The sequence below is a fragment of the Silurus aristotelis genome (genome assembly GCF_946808225.1).
Source record: "Silurus aristotelis genome assembly, chromosome: 15".
Lineage (NCBI taxonomy): Eukaryota > Metazoa > Chordata > Actinopteri > Siluriformes > Siluridae > Silurus > Silurus aristotelis.
The window spans coordinates 24052111-24072356 of NC_139588.1; the positions used below are offsets into that span (position 1 = coordinate 24052111).

The window sequence follows — 20246 nt, forward strand, 5'->3', positions numbered from 1 at the left end:
TGCAGTATGTAGTGTGTAGAGTGCAGTATGTAGTGTGTAGAGTGCAATATCTTGTGTGTAGAGTGCAGTGTGTAGTGTGTAGAGTGCAGTGTGTAGAGTGCAGTATGTAGTGTGTAGAGTGCAGTATGTAGTGTGTAGAGTGCAGTGTGTAGTGTGTAGAGTGCAGTGTGTAGTGTGTATAGTGCAGTATGTAGTGTGTAGAGTGCAGTATGTAGTGTGTAGAGTGCAATATCTTGTGTGTAGAGTGCAGTGTGTAGTGTGCAGTATGTTGTGTGTAGAGTGCAGTGTGTAGAGTGCAGTATGTAGTATGTAGAGTGCAGTATGTAGTGTGTAGAGTGCAGTGTGTAGAGTGCAGTATGTAGTATGTAGAGTGCAGTATGTAGTGTGTAGAGTGCAGTATGTAGTGTGTAGAGTGCAGTGTGTAGTGTGTATAGTGCAGTATGTAGTGTGTAGAGTGCAGTATGTAGTGTGTCTAGTGCAGTATGTAGTGTGTAGAGTGCAGTGTGTAGTGTGTAGAGTGAAGTATGTAATCTGTAGAGTGCAGTGTGTGGTGTGTAGAGTGCAGTGTGAAGTATGTAGAGTGCAGTATGTAGTGTGTAGAGTGCAGTATGTAGTGTGCAGAGTGCAGTGTGTATAGTGCAGTATGTAGTGTGTATAGTGCAGTGTGTAGTGTGTAGACTGCAGTGTGTAGTGTGTATAGTGCAGTATGTAGTCTGTAGAATCCAGTGTGTGGTGTGTAGAGGGCAGTGTGTAGTGTGTAGAGTGCAGTATGTTGTGTGTAGAGTGCAATATGTAGTATGTAGAGTGCAGTATGTAGTGTGTAAAGTGCAGTGTGTAGTGTGTAGAGTGCAGTGTGTAGTATGTAGAGTGCAGTATGTTGTGTGTAGAGTGCAGTATGTAGTATGTAGAGTGCAGTATGCAGTGTGTAGAGTGCAGTATGTAGTGTGTAGAGTGCAGTGTGTAGAGTGCAGTATGCAGTGTGTAGAGTGCAGCATGTAGTGTGTGTGTGTGTGTGTGTGTGGGAAAAGAGTAATCTTTTGCCCTTTAGGTGCAGGAAGTGTATTTTTAAGGACGACCAATGACCCCAATATAACCACTCAAAATTCTTACAACTGAACAACAAAATAAATCTGTAAAACACGGAGTGACTCAGTAACATAAAGGAATTTTAATAATGAAACAAACAAGAAAATCCACTGAACCCTTTACTGCTAATGATTTTCAACACGGATATAAATTACAGCTTGTTCTTCGAATCGCCAATAGAGGGAGCCAAAAACATTTGTATATCTTGCCTTTTACCCACACTAACGAAGTCTTACTCTGAGTTTTTCACTGCTCTTTCGTGCACATTAGAATAATAAATTTTTCACACTGTTGTCTCATAAAAAAATATATATTTTTTCTCACCCTCTGCTATGAAGAAAGAGAAAGAGGGAGCAACTTTATATATTGATAACAGACTTTTGTTGTGCTTGGATGACGTTTATCAATGAACTGTGTACATGTTACATAACCATATATATTAAATAAAAATAATTGTGAAGTTTTTTCAATTAAACTGTGGTTTCCGGCACTAAAAATAAGGGTATTAAGTGGTAAATATTTTCATACAGTCATTCCTATTTTTGGGTGTGAAATTTGGTGGAAAATCCCCATTCTTTGCTCATTAAAAAAAAACACAATCATTAAAAATACAATTTAATAAGAACAATTTAGTGATTAAATAATAATAATTTAGTGATTAAATAAAGGATATTTATTTTATATTTAGTTGTTTGTTTTTTTTACCTGCAGCGTTTTTACTTTCACTTTCTGTACTGATCAACAGGAAGTTTCAGAGTTCAGGAACTTTTACAGAAACGTGTTTTCAGCGTTTAGAACAGAAATGGCAGAGTCTTTACTCCTGAATACACTCCAGTACGACTGTTCGGTGTGTTTGGATCTGATGAAGGATCCGGTGACGATCCCCTGCGGTCACTGCTACTGCATGAGCTGCATTACAGACTACTGGGACCGGGACCAGTTCTCCAGAACCCGATGTCCGCAGTGCAGACGTGAATTTCCTACAAGACCCGAACTGCACAAAAACACAATGCTGGCTGAAATCCTCGACCAGCTGAAGAACATCTCGATCCCGGATTCTCCCCCGGCTCAGTGTCCTGCTGCTCAGCCTGGAGATATCGAGTGTGATCTCTGCACCAAACAGAAGGTCAGGGCGGTAAGATCGTGCCTGGAGTGTCGGGCATCTTACTGTGAACTGCATCTCCAGCCTCACTACGACGTTCCTGCTCTCAGGAAGCACAAGCTGGTGGTCGCCACCGACATCCCGATCTGCCCACGACACGACAAAGTGCTGGAGGCCTTCTGTCGCACCGACAACATGTGCATCTGTGTGAGCTGTTTGCTGGAGGAGCACAAAGGCCACGACACGATCTCATCAGCAGAAGAACGAAAAGAGAAACAAGTGAGACGTATTCTTTTATCAGACCTTTCAGCTTAACTACACAACACTCTCACAGGCATAACTGTTTTAGTGGTTTTAATGGGGGTTGTATTGGTTGTAATGGAAAATTGTGCACCCTGTAGGTCTTCACTGGTCATTTCTTGCCTTACTATGTCATAATATTAAGGACCGAAAAAACACCTTTGGCAATTTGTGGATTAAATATAGGTATGTACTGGACACCATTAAGGACCATTAGTACACCATTAACAGCTGTTAGGACACCATTAAGCCTCCAGATTCCAAGTTTCTACATTAATTTGTTTTAGTGATTTGTAGCTGGTGGTTTGTAATTATATTTGTAGTGAAAACTATTTAAGTTTCAGTTTATATTGATATCTACTAATTGTTCCCACAGTGATGTTCTAAACCGATACATTTATAAATATGAGTTTATTTGCGATTAGCCATGTACATCAAACAAAAAATTGACATGATTTGGAGGTTTTTGCTTTAATCTGAACGTCAGAAGGATGTGAGGTATAAAACTTGTGGTACAAACACCATGTTCATGAAATGCGATGCATTTACAGCGTTTATTTATTGATCCTTAGTACCTGCCTGGTCAGACTAATAGAGATTGACAGTAGCATTAATGGCGTTTGGTTGTATCTTGGGGAGAGGAAACGTGTTAATTAAGCAGGATTATGAAAACAGGAGTGATGGAGTTTGGAAAACTGTCAAATCCAGAGTTCACACATGCTGCTGACAGCTTTAGAATTAATGCAAAAAAAAAAAAAAGAAAGAATGTAAAAAAAAAATTTTTTGGTCACACACACTCCTGATTTCATACAAAAACAGTGCAATGTGGTACAAAGGCTCTAAATTACTGATCATAAGGTCAAGGGGTCAATTCCCAGCACCACCAATCTGCCACTGTTGGGCCCTTGAGCAAGGCTCTTAACCGTATTTGCTGCAAGAGTGCTGTGTAAAGGTCTGAGCACTGCTTCCTGACAAGCTGTAATGTATTTGGATCAATAATATCAGTGTTAAAATTGTGGCAAATCTATTTTGGGGGAGGTCTAGAGGGACCCCAAATTAGATTTGCCACAATTCAAACACTGATATTATTGATCCAAATCCTCATAATAATTTCATGATAATTTCAACGCATCTAGTATCCTAGTTTTAATAAAAAAACAGGTGAACCCTCCCCCCACCCCGTCACCCCAAGCTATTATTAATATTTTTGCAATTTAAGGGCCTTGCTCAAATTCCCAAGAGTGGCAGCCTGGTATTGCTAGGACTTGAACACACAACCACCTCCCCCTTTAAGCATGATTATAGTAATCCCTAGTTCAAGTTGTAAATAAGTTGTACTTAAGGACTCCAGCAAAACTAGCTATGACAACATAACATAAAGGCTGAGCCAAAAGGTTACACAGATATGAAGGATCTCCACCACACCACCATCAACAAACCTGAGTGAACGCATGAGAATTAGGGGACGACAGCATCCAAATATCCCGTTTCACCAAACACTCTATTCCCATGATCCCTTCAGATCTGCTCCTTTACCTCAGAAACACCTACTGAAAAAAAAACAGACTTAGTCCTTGAACACTGACCATGTGTCTGAGTCCCAAACACTAAATGGAAGGCTGTTCCATAACTGTGGGGTTTATAAGAGAAAGATCTGCCCCCCTGCTGTAGTCTTCATTATTCGAGGTACCAACAAATAGCCTGCACCTTTTAATAGAAACAGGATCATAATTGAAAAACAGTTCACTCATGTACATTATTTGATTGCAAACCGATCAAAGAACTACAGTATCTCAAAACTATAAGAACACGTTATAGATTCAGTCCCATGTGACGTTTCCATACCAGGGAAAGTGTGTTGTGTTTATTTGTTAATAGCGTTTTAAATGATGTGTTAACTCGCCTGTGTTCTTTACAGGCCAAACTGCAGGTTGATAAAACCACATTTGTGGAGAAACGCAAAGAAAAAGAGAGCAAGGTTCAAGAGGTGTTAAAAGCTGCAGATGCTCACGCAGTAAGTAACACAAATACTTAAAAAATGCAGTATAAAAAAGAAACGTGCATGCAGGCTGTATACTATATACTGTATACTATATGTAAAGACGTATAGCTTTTATTTGTTTACTATTTATTCAGATTTACTGAGGATTCCACACTGAGGTTTTCCCTCATTTTGATATGTGTGATCTGTGTGATAGATCTACACAAACAGGTTTAATCAGTTCTACAGCTTTTTCATTATCAATCAGTCAGACCCTTCTACTAGAAGAACCTTCTACTTTCTGCATAAATGAAAAACTTATCATCGATTATTTTCATACCTTATTGCAGTACAAAAAAAATAGAATTTCCAATATAAGTCCTCGCACTGGAGACTCCTTCCATAAATGTTACTTAAAGTAGATGTCTCCTTACAAGAAGAGGAACATCTCCAATGATTGCTCACATTTTGTAACCCCGTTAATGTGGACCGTTCGCCACAAAGTTCCTGTGACTGAGCCGTTACTATAGAAATTATATGTACTCAGCATTCTACACATTCCTGCACAAAAAATGTATTTGATTTGAAATGTTATAAAGAACATTAAAAAGTGTGTGTGTGTGTGTGTGTGTGTGTGTGTGTGTGTGTCTGAAACAGCGCACTACAGAGCAGTCAGTTGAAGATGCAAAGCTAGCTTTAAGCTTGCTAATCAGTTCTCTTGAGACCAGCTTCTCTGAGATGATAGAGAGAACCAGAATTGAGGAGGACATCTACCAAGCTCAATGTGCAGATGTTCGGGAACAGCTGGAGAATGAGATCGGCATGCTGATGGAACAGGAAGCAGCCGTGGACAAGCTTTTAAAGACAGAGGATAACATCTACTTCCTTCAGGTCTGAATCGATCAGAAAGTGTGTGAGAGTGTACAATTTATTCTGATTCATTACAAAAAAATGCTAAAACTACACATTTATTTAGAGGTTACCTGAGAGTTACACACATTTTGGCTGTAAATACGCAAAAAACTCTATTAAAATGTCATTCAAGAAAAATATTAAGTATACTATATGGACAAAATGTATTTGGACACCTGAACTGTGACAAAATCTTAACACAAATACAAATCCTGAATTACGATTTGCCTTTTTCTGCCAAATTTCAAATAGAAAAGAATTGGGCACCTTGGGGACATGGACTGGCCATATGCCTGGGGTGAACTCCAGACAGGAGGGGACGGGTCACAGAAATATTGTAAAGGTCCCCAACTCTCTTTAGAGACGAGATGGCCAGTAGAAAGACAGTCTTGACTGTCAGAAATCTCAAGGGCACCTCAGGCAAGGTCGAAGGGAGGTTTAGACAGGGCCTCCAGAACTATGGCTAGGTTCCATGAAGGCACTCTATGTTGCACCAAAGGCCTCAACCTCCAAGTACCCTGGAAATTACCATGGAAACAAGTCACTAGCGGGTTCTACCCTAGCAACTGCTCAGCAAGTGGAGCATGATAAACTGCAATAGCGGACATGTAAACCTGTAGGGTGGAATGAGACAACCCTTTGGTCAACTGTTCCGGAAGGAATTCTGGCAATGGGCCAACCATGCATTTAACTGAATCTAACTGGTGGCCTTTGCACCAGGTAGTGAACAGGCGCCTTGTTGTGGCATACAACCTCCTTGTGCAGAGACCTTGGCTGAGAGACCAGAGGCTAAGAGCTGTCCCCCTGAGGCCACAGCCTAAACTGCTCCAGGTGGAGGTGAAGTAAAGCGCCCCCTGCCTGAGACAATAGATCCTCCCTGGGAGGATCTCCTACGGAGGGTTTTCAAGAATGTTTACCAGGTTGGGGGCTACCAGAAGGAGACTCTCTCCAGAACTCCCAGGAGCAGTACAATGGGGGAAGGGGCTTGGTGTGAAGTCCAGGGGCTTTAAGGGACGATGCAGCACCGGAGGAGAGAGAGCCAGCCAGCGCCTTTTCGACCCAGGTAATCTTCCTGTAGCCGCACTCTTTCAGTCCTACTACTTTCGAATAGAGAGAGATATTGAGACTAAAGAGGCGGGCCAAATAAAGGTTGCTCCAGGACTTGGACACCTCGGTGTGCAAATCAGGAAAGAAGGGCAAGTTGCAGAAAGCACTCATCTAATTTATTTAGAGGACGCTGTTCCTGTTTCTCAGCTGGCCACACGATGTTGAGCTTGGAAACAGCACGAGTTGCTACCTCCAGAAGCTCCTCGAACTGAACTGGCTGTGGAGGAACCACCAAAGTGCAGGCCCCCGAGCCCTGGAAGAAGGTACTGGATCTGGCAGGTGAGGAGAGGGAAAGTAATAAGCCCACCTTCATTCAATTTTATAGCTTCCTGGTTGTGACGTGACCCGCCTGTAAAGTCGTGCTTTTCTGTTGGACTAATTACACACATGGTTCAGAGCGTGGTCACGCAGAGGCATTTCCAAATCGTTGTTGACGCAGCTCGAGTTCCTGAAGGGGAACTGAAATTGTACACACAGAGGCTTTAAATAATCGGAATGTTTAATTTTAAAAGTATACGCTACACCATGCTACCTATACACTTCAGAGAGTGTGTTTCAAAAAGCTCACTGCACAATAAGTGCTTTTCAGCAGGGAGGGGAAAAAAAAAACATTGAAAAAAAGATGCTCTTGCAAATTTTAACATGTACAACATTTTACTTTTTTAAACGTAAATGTTATTGTGATCTGACAGAACTTTGACAGCATGCCCAGACCCTCTGCAGCTGAAGAGTCACAGTGTAAAGATGCAGAGCCGTCCGTCTCTTTCAGTGATGTGGGGAACATGCTTTTTGAGTTTAAAGCGAAACTGGATGTTTTCTGCAAGCAGGAAGTAGACAACATGTTTTCCAAATGTAAGTACACCTTTAGAGAACGATAAGTCCTATTCTTCAGCAAAAGTTAATTCATAAATTTTTTGAGAAAATCCATTTTCTCTGGAAGTCCACATTAGGGTTGGCGACCGAGTTCGAGTGAAACCTTCTGTGGCTTCACCAAAATATAACTGGGGCTGCACTGTATCACACAGGAGTGTGGGTGTGGTCAAATGTAAGTGCAGTACAGTATTTAAGGCACGTTTACTCAAATAAAATTCAGAGTTTGATGGTTAATTGAAATCTGCTCTGTTTTTACAGCTTTGGACAAGGAAATTGTGATTGTTGACTTTCCTGAACATAAAAACTGGAAGGGACTCTTGTCTGAGATGGAGCGTGTAACTGTTGCTGATGAACCAGGTGTGTAAATGTGTCTGTAATATGTGTTATGTGTGTGAACATAAAAAATCTTTTGAATTATGACTTGTAGTAAACATACCCGAGATCTTATGTTTGGTTCTTGTTTTCACTGTTGCCTGAGTTGGAGCTTGATTGGTCAAACACCACTGATTGGTCAAACGCAGCCATCTTGATAACAGGTTTTCTACCACACAGTGATCCTTGGTAGTTTAGTTCTTTCATTCTTGTTCTCTATCTAAGATATCTGATTACATACACTGATCAGGCATAACATTAATGACATTATAACATTAGTCAACAATCACAAAAAACACAGGGCTAAGGACTAGTAGAGTGGTGAAGTGAAGAACACTGATGATCTCTTCATCATGGCACCTGTTAGTGGGTGGATTTATTTATTAGGAAAAAGTAAACATTTTGTCCTCAAGATTAATGTCTTAGAAGCAGGAAAAATGGGATTTGAGCGAGTTTGACGAGGGCCAAATTGTGACGTCTAGACAACTGGGTCACAGCATCCCCAAACCTGCAGCACTTGTGGGCTGTTCCCGGTCTGCATGGTCAGTATCTATCTCCAAGGACGGACCAAGAAAGTGGTGAACCTGCGACAGGGTCATGGGTGGATAAGGCTAATTGATGCACGTGGGGAACAGGAAGGCAGTTCCATGTGGTCCGATCCAACAGACGAGCTTGAACTGCTTAAGAAGTTCATTCTGTTAATGCTCAGAGTGTCACGACTGTTTTGGCAGCAAAAGGGGACCAACACAATATAAGGCAAGTGCTCATAATGGTAGGCCTGATCAGTGGCCTTAAAGTTTTATCTGATAACATATAAGAGACATCCAGGACAACTCAGAGAAAAGCAGTTAAAACTCAATAAATAAATAAAAATATATACTTTATTAATTTAACAGGGAAATTGTTATTTATTTGCATATCCCAGCAATGTTAGGAAGCTAGGGTCAGTGCACAGGGTCGGCTATGTTACAGCACCCCTGGAGCCCCTGGAGCATGGAGGGTTACGGGCCTTGGTCCAGGGCACCAAGAGTGACAGCTTGGCAATACCGGGGCTTGAACCCCCAAGTAACTCAGAGCCTTAACCAATGAGCTCCCACTTTCCCAATATGCTACTATGTTACTAGCCAGTACTGTTTCTATGGTTACAATGTTTAAAATACCTACCACCCTTTCCAGCGAATCAGAATCGGGTATTCAAACTGACCCTTTTATAACAGACCAGAGATCAGCACAACAGCAGCAGTAGAATACTGTTTTAAAGGTTACATGACTATATCACAAAAGAAAAATTGTGAATAATTCAATTTTTGCGAAGAATTTGGCAAATGAATGAATAAGCATTTGTCCACATCATGCCCTTCAGGAAACTCTGCCCACTTATTAGGGGGTTGTTATAGATAATCACAATAATGAGTGTGAATTATTAACTTTCTTGGGTTAACAGAGCTACTGCTATAACTGAAGTCTCTCTCTTGTGTTAGAGGGTGGAATAACGGCGACCTGAAATCTGCAAATTTGTTCTGCAAACATGATTGTTTTTCTTTTTATGGTTGGGATTTCAGCTCAGCAGAGGAGGTTTAAAGTCGGAGACCGGGTCGGAGTGATGCCGTCTGTCACCAGCCCGAAACGCAGCTGGGGAAAGGTGACTCACCAAAGCGTGGGCGTGATCAAGAGTAGGTTTATTTTTGTATACTGTTTTGTGAACATACCGCATGTCACCTTTCTTTATGTGTAATATTACATCACTTCATTTTTATGGGAACAGGTCTTGTTGGGGAAGAAATGACTGTGGACTTCCCGGGACATTCCGGCTGAATCGGCGCCGTTTTCGAGATGGAAACTGTGCCTTAAATCCTAACGTGATGTGAATTATTGAGTTCTTATAATTATAACTGATTATCTGATTTCTTTTATGTTGAAATAATAAAAAAAAGTCTGTTATATATACATGTAACTGATCTGGGCTCTTTGTTGGGTTCTTATTTGTTTTCTTATTTGATTGATGAGAAAACCTGAAGTTGAATATGATTTGCCTTTCATGCTAATAAAATAAAACTATATACAGTCTATAAAACTGTGATTTTCTGTCCTTATAAAACATTGAATAACCTAAATTAGAATAATAACAATGTAAATATGAATTAAAAACAAAATATGTTATGAAAACACCAAAATATTTCAATTTAAGTAAAGAAGCTTTTATTGTCATTTCAACCAAATATATCTGATGCAGTACACAGTGAAATGAGACAACGTTCATTCAGAACCCTGGTGCTACATAAGACAACAATTAAGGGTTCCATTTTCATTGAAGTGCATTTAAGTGCCTGTCACTGAGCAGCTCCTCAACACTGATAAACTGTAATGAATGGACAATCAGTGTTGAGGATGAGGTTCCTCTCAAGGTTTCTTCCTCATGCCATCTCAGGGAGTTTTTCCTTTACCACAGTCACCACTCGCTCATTTATTAGGTATAAACTTACAATCATAAGGGACAAACTTATAGACACTAAACTTATACATTTAAAACTTTTATACAACCACTTTATAAAGCTGCTTTGAGACAATGTCCATTTTTAAAAGCGATCTACGAACAATAATGAATTGAGGACAGAAATGCAGTTTCGGTACATATGCGAAAGTTTAAAACTGTGTAGTAACTCGACAACAAAAACACATTAAAACCATGAAACTCGGAAAACAGATGTGGGAGAATGATTTAGCGATGAAACTCCCGCTTAAAGACCATCAGTGAAATTTCACTCAGAATAATGTGGATGAACGTGATCAGTGTAAGAGAAACATTTCCTCTAAACTTGTGCCAGTAAAGATATTTAGAAGTTATTATTGTAAACCAGCCGCTATACCAATCATCTCACCATGATTCCTGCATGCGGTCTGTGATTTGTTACTTACACTTATCAATGCTCGGAAGTGACATGGTGGAAGGGGATGATCCACTATTTTAATGCTTCATCTCAGGTCGTTCTTCACCTCCAACTGGAGCACCTAGCCCTGGTTTATCACTCATATACATTTATACATTACATGTGTTGGTTTACGAAACATTTAGACAGAATCGCAGCGCAAGAATATTCGACTTGAAGAACAAGACGTCCTCTTTAACAACAAGAATAAAAGTCACGCACTGAGAAACACAGTTGGAGATGCTAATCATGTTCAACATCCTGATTTTAAAACGTTGTAGAATGTCGTAAAGGAAATAACGATAATGAGCAGAACTCCGACTCTTGAAATGGAGAGCCAGAAGAACATGTGAATGTTATCATTACAGGCTTCACCTACAGGGAGAAATACAATTACTGTTAATCAGTTCCTGGATTCTGATTGGTCAGAAGTATATAGTTTAATAATTGATCAATCTGTGGTGATTTTTTTAGAAGAAAATAATCAACTTCAAGGTGGGAAAAAAGATAATTTCTCAAATCTCTTACCTACTTCATTGCTGCTGTTTGAACGTGATGGAATTGTAACAGATTCTGTGGTCTTCAACTTCCTGGTTGATGGATGATGATTGGTTTCTTTGTCTTTCCAGAAAAATGAGCAAAATGAGCAAAATAAGCGAAATAATATTAATAGATATTATTATCTTAACACTACACTGATCTGCTTGCCTTTAATTTCCAGACGAGTTCCAGATGTGAACCTTATCATATTTCCCTCCATTTCTCCACAGAAATATTCTCCTCTGTCCTCTTCTCTTGTATCATTAATGTTGAGATCAAACTGACGGTCATTTACAGTAATACTATAGCGGATATCGGCAAATTCTGAATCGAACGTGTAGCCCAAATTGTTACTGTACGGTTTCGCAAGAAAATGAGGCACTTTTCCAAAACTCTGTCTGTACCAAGCTAGATGAATTTTGTCTTTGATCATGCTGAGGTTACACTCTATAGTTACATCTTCTCCACGTTTTACTGTTTCGACGTGAAGCTCTTTGGTGTCAGACGTTTTACCTGAAAAAAAAAAAATTTCCATATTTAAAGGTTAATGATGCCAGTAAATGAATTAAATATGTAAAAAAATTTCCAAAATGTTCTCACCAGCTGTGCAGACACAAAGCAGAGAGTGAAGAGCCACAAAGAGCGAGATCATCATTCCTGTTCAGACGCAGTTATGGTGAGGAAATCAACGTAGAAAAGCAGCTCTCGCTCACACCTGATTGGATGTTTCAAAGCTGTGGTATTCTGATAATTATAGATTAGATTCAGGTTACAGGTTAATTTAGAATCTCGCTACATCATGGACGATGGCGGCTGTAGTAAATGAGAGAATTAAAATAAGAAGTAAACCTTTTACTTTCATTTCCTTTTCTCTACAGAGCATGATGCTGCGTTTAACTCAATACCCTACTGCCCATGTTTGGACTGAAGCTCCACAACAGTCAAGCTGAATATAGATCACAGAACAAAACATAAATCTAAACTAAGCATACAAATAAAGAAATCATCAAAAGATATATGAAAGATAAAGCTTATTTATAAAGAGAAATGATGCATGGTTTCCAAAGTGAAAGGGTGCACACAAAAAAAACCCTATTTATTTCCTTTGGACTCAATTTAAAATATATATATTTTTGCTGTTATGGCTACAAGGCTACAATGGGTACAGTGGGTGGTCCTCAGCCAGGGGTTTCATTGTTTAATCTGATTTAATCTTCACGTTCTCTTTTTTCTGCATGTCATCTTTGGGAGGTTTTTCCTCCAAAACCTCTGGATCTCTCATTGGGGATGAATTTGTTAATGTAAAATTGATATCCAAAAAGTATACCTTTCTGTAAATCTATTGGAATGCCTATTACAAATATAAATGTAGACACACGCACACGCACACACACATACACAAACATACACACACACACACACAGTCTGTTATAGAATTGAAAAAAATACGTTTACAATCTAAAATCAACTGGTGTTTTTTCTCAATCTAATGAAATGCCAAGATCACTACAGAGGCCGTAATGGTGAACAGGTCAGATATCTGTAGGAGCACAAACACCTTTCACTTCCACAAATTTATTTTCAAGTCCTCATTTGTTTAGTAGATTTTCAGTCTTTATCATGTGACCTCGCTGTTAAGCTCATATTTCCTTCCACAGACTGACTGTACCTGGTCCTCTAAGCTGCTTGTATCGTCCAGATGCCTGTTTTTTGTAGATATCTGGAAGACTTTTATTTCTGTATAATAGGTTGTGTGTGAGCTGGTGTTTGAACACACACTTGGTGTACAGGTTGTGTGTGAGGTGGTTGAACACACACGGTGTACAGGTTGTGTGTGTGTGTGAGGTGGTGTTTGAACACACACTTGGTGTACAGGTTGTGTGTGTGTGAGGTGGTGTTTGAACACACACTTGGAGTACAGGTTGTGTGTGTGTGTGAGGTGGTGTTTAAACACACACTTGGTGTACAGGTTGTGTGTGAGGTGGTGTTTGAACACACACTTGGTGTACAGGTTGTGTGTGAGGTGGTGTTTGAACACACACTTGGTGTAAAGGTTGTGTGTGAGGTGGTGTTTAAACACACTTGGTGTATAGGTTGTGTGTGTGTGTGAGGTGGTGTTTGAACACACTTGGTGTATAGGTTGTGTGTGAGCTGGTGTTTGAACACACACTTGGTGTAAAGGTTGTGTGTGAGGTGGTGTTTGAACACACACTTGGTGTAAAGGTTGTGTGTGAGGTGGTGTTTGAACACACACTTGGTGTTAAGGTTGTGTGTGAGGTGGTGTTTGAACACACACTTGGTGTACAGGTTGTGTGTGAGCTGGTGTTTGAACACACACTTGGTGTACAGGTTGTGTGTGAGGTGGTGTTTGAACACACACTTGGTGTACAGGTTGTGTGTGAGGTGGTGTTTGAACACACACTTGGTGTACAGGTTGTGTGTGAGGTGGTGTTTGAACACACACTTAGTGTACAGGTTGTGTGTGAGGTGGTGTTTGAACACACACTAGGTGTACAGGTTGTGTGTGAGGTGGTGTTTGAACACACACTTGGTGTACAGGTTGTGTTCAAGGTGGTGTTTGAACACACACTTGGTGTACAGGATGTGTGTGAGCTGGTGTTTGAACACACACTTGGTGTACAGGTTGTGTGTGAGCTGGTGTTTGAACACACACTTGGTGTACAGGTTGTGTGTGAGCTGGTGTTTGAACACACACTTGGTGTACAGGTTGTGTGTGTGTGAGGTGGTGTTTGAACACACACTTGGTGTACAGGATGTGTGTGAGCTGGTGTTTGAACACACACTTGGTGTACAGGTTGTGTGTGTGTGAGGTGGTGTTTGAACACACACTTGGTGTACAGGTTGTGTGTGTGTGAGGTGGTGTTCAAACACCACCTCACACACACACAACCTGTACACCAAGTGTGTGTTCAAACACCACCTCACACACACACAACCTGTACACCAAGTGTGTGTGTGTGAGGTGGTGTTTGAACACACACTTGGTGTACAGGTTGTGTGTGTGTGAGGTGGTGTTTGAACACACACTTGGTGTACAGGTTGTGTGTGAGGTCGTGTTTGAACACACACCTGGTGTACAGGTTGTGTGTGAGGTGGTGTTTGAACACACACTTGGTGTACAGGATGTGTGTGAGCTGGTGTTTGAACACACACTTGGTGTACAGGTTGTGTGTGTGTGTGAGGTGGTGTTTGAACACACACTTGGTGTACAGGTTGTGTGTGTGTGAGGTGGTGTTTGAACACACACTTGGTGTACAGGTTGTGTGTGTGTGAGGTGGTGTTTGAACACACACTTGGTGTACAGGTTGTGTGTGAGGTGTTCGAACACGCACTTGGTGTACAGGTTGTGTGTGTATGAGGTGGTGTTTGAACACGCACTTGGTGTACAGGTTGTGTGTGTGTGAGGTGGTGTTTGAACACGCACTTGGTGTACAGGTTGTGTGTGAGGTCGTGTTTGAACACACACTTGGTGTACAGGTTGTGTGTGAGGTGGTGTTTGAACCCACACTTGGTGTACAGGTTGTGTGTGTGTGAGGTGGTGTTTGAACACACACTTGGTGTACAGGTTGTGTGTGAGGTGTTCGAACACGCACTTGGTGTACAGGTTGTGTGTGTGTGTGAGGTGGTGTTTGAACACGCACTTGGTGTACAGGTTGTGTGTGTGTGAGGTGGTGTTTGAACACGCACTTGGTGTACAAGTTGTGTGTGAGGTCGTGTTTGAACACACACTTGGTGTACAGGTTGTGTGTGAGGTGGTGTTTGAACCCACACTTGGTGTACAGGTTGTGTGTGTGTGAGGTGGTGTTTGAACACACACTTGGTGTACAGGTTGTGTGTGAGGTGGTGTTTGAACACACATTTGGTGTACAGGTTGTGTGTGAGGTGGTGTTTGGACACACACTTGGTGTACAGGTTGTGTGTGAGCTGGTGTTTGAACACGCACTTGGTGTACAGGTTCTGTGTGAGGTGGTGTTTGAACACGCACTTGGTGTACAGGTTGTGTGTGAGCTGGTGTTTGAACACACACTTGGTAAACAGGGTGTGTGTGAGCTGGTGTTTGAACACACACTTGGTGTACAGGTTGTGTGTGAGGTGGTGTTTGAACACACACTTGGTGTACAGGTTGTGTGTGTGTGAGGTGGTGTTTGAACACGCACTTGGTGTACAGGTTGTGTGTGTGTGAGGTGGTGTTTGAACACGCACTTAGTGTACAGGTTGTGTGTGAGGTCGTGTTTGAAAACACACTTGGTGTACAGGTTGTGTATGAGGTGGTGTTCGAACAAACACTTGGTGTACAGGTTGTGTGTGTGTGAGGTGGTGTTTGAACACACACTTGGTGTACAGGTTGTGTGTGTGTGAGGTGGTGTTTGAACACACACTTGGTGTACAGGTTGTGTGTGTGTGAGCTCGTGTTTGAACACACACTTGGTGTACAGGTTGTGTGTGAGGTGGTGTTTGAACACACATTTGGTGTACAGGTTCTGTGTGAGGTGGTGTTTGGACACACACTTGGTGTACAGGTTGTGTGTGAGCTGGTGTTTGAACACACACTTGGTAAACAGGGTGTGTGTGAGCTGGTGTTTGAACACACACTTGGTGAACAGGTTGTGTGTGAGGTGGTGTTTGAACACACACTTGGTGTACAGGTTGTGTGTGAGCTGGTGTTTGAACACACACTTGGTAAACAGGGTGTGTGTGAGCTGGTGTTTGAACACACACTTGGTGTACAGGGTGTGCGTGTCTGTGTGTGTGTGTATGATCTAGTGGTTGAGATGCTGAGATCAGCATTCAGATTTGGAGACAAAAAGCTACACCCCATACACACTTCCTCCATTTGGGCCTCAGCTGCAATAATATGGTCTCTATACCATTATCTCTGTTCAGACACCAGAAAAGAAAGAGAACAGTCCGAACTAACACACGCTGTCAGGTTGGAACATGGTGGGTTCTTCTGCTGTCTCACAGCTCCAGGTTTTGTCTATCTGAGTTTAACATGTTCTCCTCATGTTGTGTGGGTCTCCTCCAGGGTTCCTCCAAATCTCCCAAAACATGCAAGAAGAAAGAGAGGAGCGATTGCCCTGAGGTGTACATGAGTGTGTGAATTTATCATGAATTGAAATGTACGATTCAAAATCCCAAACCCTTCAAGTACCTTTCACTGAACACCACAGAGACTTTCTTTCTTTCTTTCTTTCTTTCTTTCTTTCTTTCTTTCTTTCTTTCTTTCTTTCTTTCTTTCTTTCTTTCTTTCTTTCTTTCTTCTCACTACATGTTATTAGCGGAGAAAGTGGTAGCGTAGCTGTAAAGATGTTGTTCTTTGGCTCTGAAGGTTGTGAGTTCAACTCTCAGCCAGACCAAGCAGCCATGTGTGGGCCCCTGAGCAAGACCCTCAACCGCAGAACTGCTCAGGTGTGTGAATAAGATCAATGTATATTTCTCTGGATAAGGGCATCTACCAAATACCATAAATGTAAAATGTAGATTATTGAAATTCATTACAATCTTGAATTATTATTAATGAGATTAATTCAACCATTTTATTCCCAAAGAAATAGAAACATAAGATTTCTGTGTCATGTGAAGCAGTCAAAGATTCAACTGCAGCTTTAATGAAGGCAACAGAAACAGTCACATGTCAAACAGTTCACTAACAGACAACACCAGGATTAAACACAACCACTGACCAAGAGCAGAAAACATCAAAGAAACCAGAGGGCTCTGAATAAACGTATTCAGTGATGTGAGTTTGTTACTTTCCACCTCTGAATAGGAGGTGTGTGTGTTTGTGTGTGTGTGTGAGAGAGAGAGAGAGAGAGAGAGAGAGAGAGAGAGAGAGAGAGAGAGAGAGGTGTGTGTGTGTGTGTGAGAGAGGGGTGTGTGTGTGTGTGTGTGTGAGAGATGTGTGAGGTGTGTGTGTGTATGTATTGTTGTGTGTGTGTGTTTGGTGTGTGTGTGTGTGTGTGTGAGTGTGTGTGGTGTGTGTGTGTGTGTGAGTGTGTGTGTGAGGTGTGTGAAGTGTGTTACAGTCAGTAACAGGTAAAACCTTTTTTTTTCTTTGCACTCAAATGAGAGAATACAAATGTTTTACCTTCTGAATGTGTTTGTACACTGCAAATGCAGGAGCGAAAGCTTTGAATATAAAGTTTTTACTCTTCTCTAAAGGCATTTTAGATTCATCATACTCAAGTTCCTGTTCTTTGGTAGGACCTAAAACTATTGCTTTCTTAATGTTACATACGAACATGTGATAGTAGACCATGGTCTTAGTTTTGATGGAGGTGTTGTCCTCTGCTATAAAGAGAATTTGGTTTTCTGGAGTTAAATACTTATACACCATGACCCTTTCAGCAATAAAGCATGGGTAATCGCAGTGTTCTGCCATGTCTATAATTGAGATCTGGTGTAGTATGTTCTTTAGATCTTCTTCATGGCCATGACATTGTTTCAGTGCCCATTCACGAAGCCAGGTATCCTTGTCTTTCTTCTTCTTTTCCTTTAGGTTTTTTGTATAGTTCCCTTCTTTTTTATCTTTCAAAACCCCTGCGCCCAAAACCCCTGTGCCATTGTTTTGTTTTTGTGTATTTTCTGCACTCGAACCTGGACTGCTCATCTGCATTACAGAAAAATCCTTTAATATTTCGGTTATTCTGTTTGGCCCATTTTCGTGGAGACGAACATTTGATCTTTGAGGCTCATCATCATCTTCCTTCTCAGTGTCTATTTCCTCCTCATCTGTTCTTTCAAGTCCATTTTTTACTGGTATCTCATTTTTTGTGATTGACTCATTTTGGTGCATTGAAACATCTGATCTTTGAGGTTCCTCATATATATTATCAGTGTATGGTTCCTTTATATCTGTGCTTCCAGTTCCATCTGCTAATGGGTTTTCCTTTTGGTTATTTTGGTGCAGAATCACATCTCCAGACGTAAGAAAATTTGACCTTTGCGGTTCAACTTCCATCTCATCATTGTGTACATCCTGCATGTTCATGTGTCCGAGTCCATCTTCTTGTGGTGTTTGTTTTTTTGTGATTAACACATTTTGGTATAAAGACAGTCCTTCGTGCATTGAAACATCTACTCTTTGAGGTTTCTCATGAGAGTGTTCACCCTGCATGTCTGTTCTTTCAAATCCATCTTCTACTGGTATCTTATTTTTTTGTAATTGACTCATTTTGGTGCATTGGAACATCTGATCTTTGAGGTCCCTCAAATATATTGTCAGTGTATGGTTCCTTCATATCTGTGCTTCCAGTTCCATCTGCTAATGGTATTTTTTCTTCAAGTCTAAGTTCTTGTGGTGTTTCTTTTTGGGTGACTGACACATTTTGGAGTAAAGACACGTCTTCCTGCATTGGAACATCTACTCTAAGAGGTTTCCGATGAGAGTGTTTATACTGCATGTCTGTGCTTCCAAATCTTTCATCTCGTGGTGTATCTTTCATAACGACTGACTCATTTTGGTGCAGAGATACATCTTCTTTCTTTGGTACATGTAGAACATTTGATCTTTGAGGTTCATTATCTTTCTCACCATTGTGTGTATCCTGCATGTTCCTGTTTCCACATCTTTCTGCTAGTGGAGTTTCTTTTGTGGAGGTTTGATCGTTTTGTTGAAGAGACTCATCATCAAGCGCTGGAACATTTGGAACATTAAATTTTTGAGATTCATCATCTATCCCACCAATGTGCACATTCTGCATGTTTATGTTTCCACAATTTTCTGCCGGTGATGTTCCTTTTTGGGATATTGACTGGAGCAGAGACACATCTGTACACATAGGACCATTTGATTTTTGAGGTTGACATTCATTGTTCACCTTCTCCTCAATCTCCAAGTCAGTTTTTCCAATCATAATATTTGTGTCTCCAGGGTCACTGCACAGATTCTGATCTTCTGATCTTCTATCATTTTGTGGAAAATCTACGTTGTGTCGAGGGGAGCCATCAATAAAGCTTAATAAAGATCCGTATCTACTGCTGTCTAAATCTATTATGTCCATGGATTCATCACAGCCAGCAAAGCTTTCATTTGCATTTGTTGATGAGGCAGAAGAACTTTTCTTAAAAAACATGCCAATTGCCAGTTTAGGAAATTTTGCGTTCTTTTTTGTAGAGAAAAAGCTTTCAAGTTCCTTATTTTTCCTAATTTCATCAATATTGTTTGCATCAAAGCATAAAGTGTTTTTGATTCTTTGTCCCTTAATTCATTTCTCAAATCCCGCATGGCTTTTTCTCCCAGCTTTCTCTCCAAGTCACTGACCAACTTTTGGTTGTTGTCTGGTTGAGAGATCCAGTATTCCAGTTTGGCAAAGGTGGAGATTTTCCTGAGATCTGGTTCAGATTCTGAGTTTATTGTGAGAAATGAAAGAGGTTAAAAAAAATTTCAATTCATTATTCATTATTACAGTGGAACCTCGGAGCTCGAGAGGGTTAGGGACCAAGACCGGTCGCGAGTTCCGAATTTACGCGACCTTTTGATACTCCCCTTCCAACCCAGTAAAAACCCAAAGAATACTATACAAAATCGATTTAAATGAGTAAATAACACTATTTCACTCCATAACACTTAATTTTTAGACAATTTTAATGAGATAAACCTTGATTAGAAATGTTCAAACTAGCGTTTTGAGCAGCTCGCGGTTGCTCACGAGCCGATCTGAATGAGAGTCACCGGTCGGAATGAAAGTCGCGAGAATGCGAGGTCGCGAGCGCTGAGGCCGCGAGCTCAGAGGTTCCACTGTATATCATGGTACATTATTTATTATGGTTATATGCTTAAATTCTGTACAGCACTTTGGCCAATAGCTGTTGTTTTTACACGTGCTCTATAAATAAATATGACTGACTGACTGACTGACTATTATTTTAAACCTCATTACACTAATTTTATTTATAGCCAAAATGATGTGTACACCTGACCATAACATTGCTTTATTAACATCCAATTTAGCATTTTATTAACCTCCACTCTTCTGTTAAGAAGTTCCACTAGATTTAATGGAGATTTGTGCTCCTTCAGCCA

General features: G+C 40.8%; 1 protein-coding gene across 2 annotated transcripts; it reads left to right on the forward strand.

Annotated features, from left to right (window-relative positions):
- Window positions 1-1268: 1268 nt before the first annotated feature.
- LOC310737920 (putative E3 ubiquitin-protein ligase MID2) lies at window positions 1269-9687 on the forward strand. Of its 2 annotated transcripts, none has more exons than XR_014536921.1 (8): window positions 1269-2467; window positions 4407-4502; window positions 5127-5360; window positions 7181-7340; window positions 7429-7533; window positions 7620-7718; window positions 9309-9406; window positions 9499-9687. XR_014536921.1 is itself a non-coding variant. In XM_083562689.1 (8 exons), exons 1-8 carry the CDS (start codon window positions 1889-1891, stop codon window positions 9546-9548), a joined length of 1434 nt encoding a protein of 477 aa, XP_083418815.1. In that variant the 5' UTR covers window positions 1272-1888; the 3' UTR covers window positions 9549-9687. The 2 variants fall into 2 exon arrangements, 1 of the variants encoding a protein (XP_083418815.1); XM_083562689.1 differs by having other exon boundaries at window positions 1272-2467; window positions 9296-9406.
- The last annotated feature ends 10559 nt before the right edge of the window (window positions 9688-20246 follow it).

Coding starts and splice junctions, on each gene's coding strand:
- LOC310737920 (XM_083562689.1), top strand. CDS start 1,889: ATGGCAGAGTCTTTACTCCTGAATACACTCCAGTACGACTGTTCGGTG. Junction 4,503..5,126: donor AAGCTGCAGATGCTCACGCA/GTAAGTAACACA, acceptor TGTCTGAAACAG/CGCACTACAGAGCAGTCAGT. Junction 5,361..7,180: donor ATAACATCTACTTCCTTCAG/GTCTGAATCGAT, acceptor GTGATCTGACAG/AACTTTGACAGCATGCCCAG.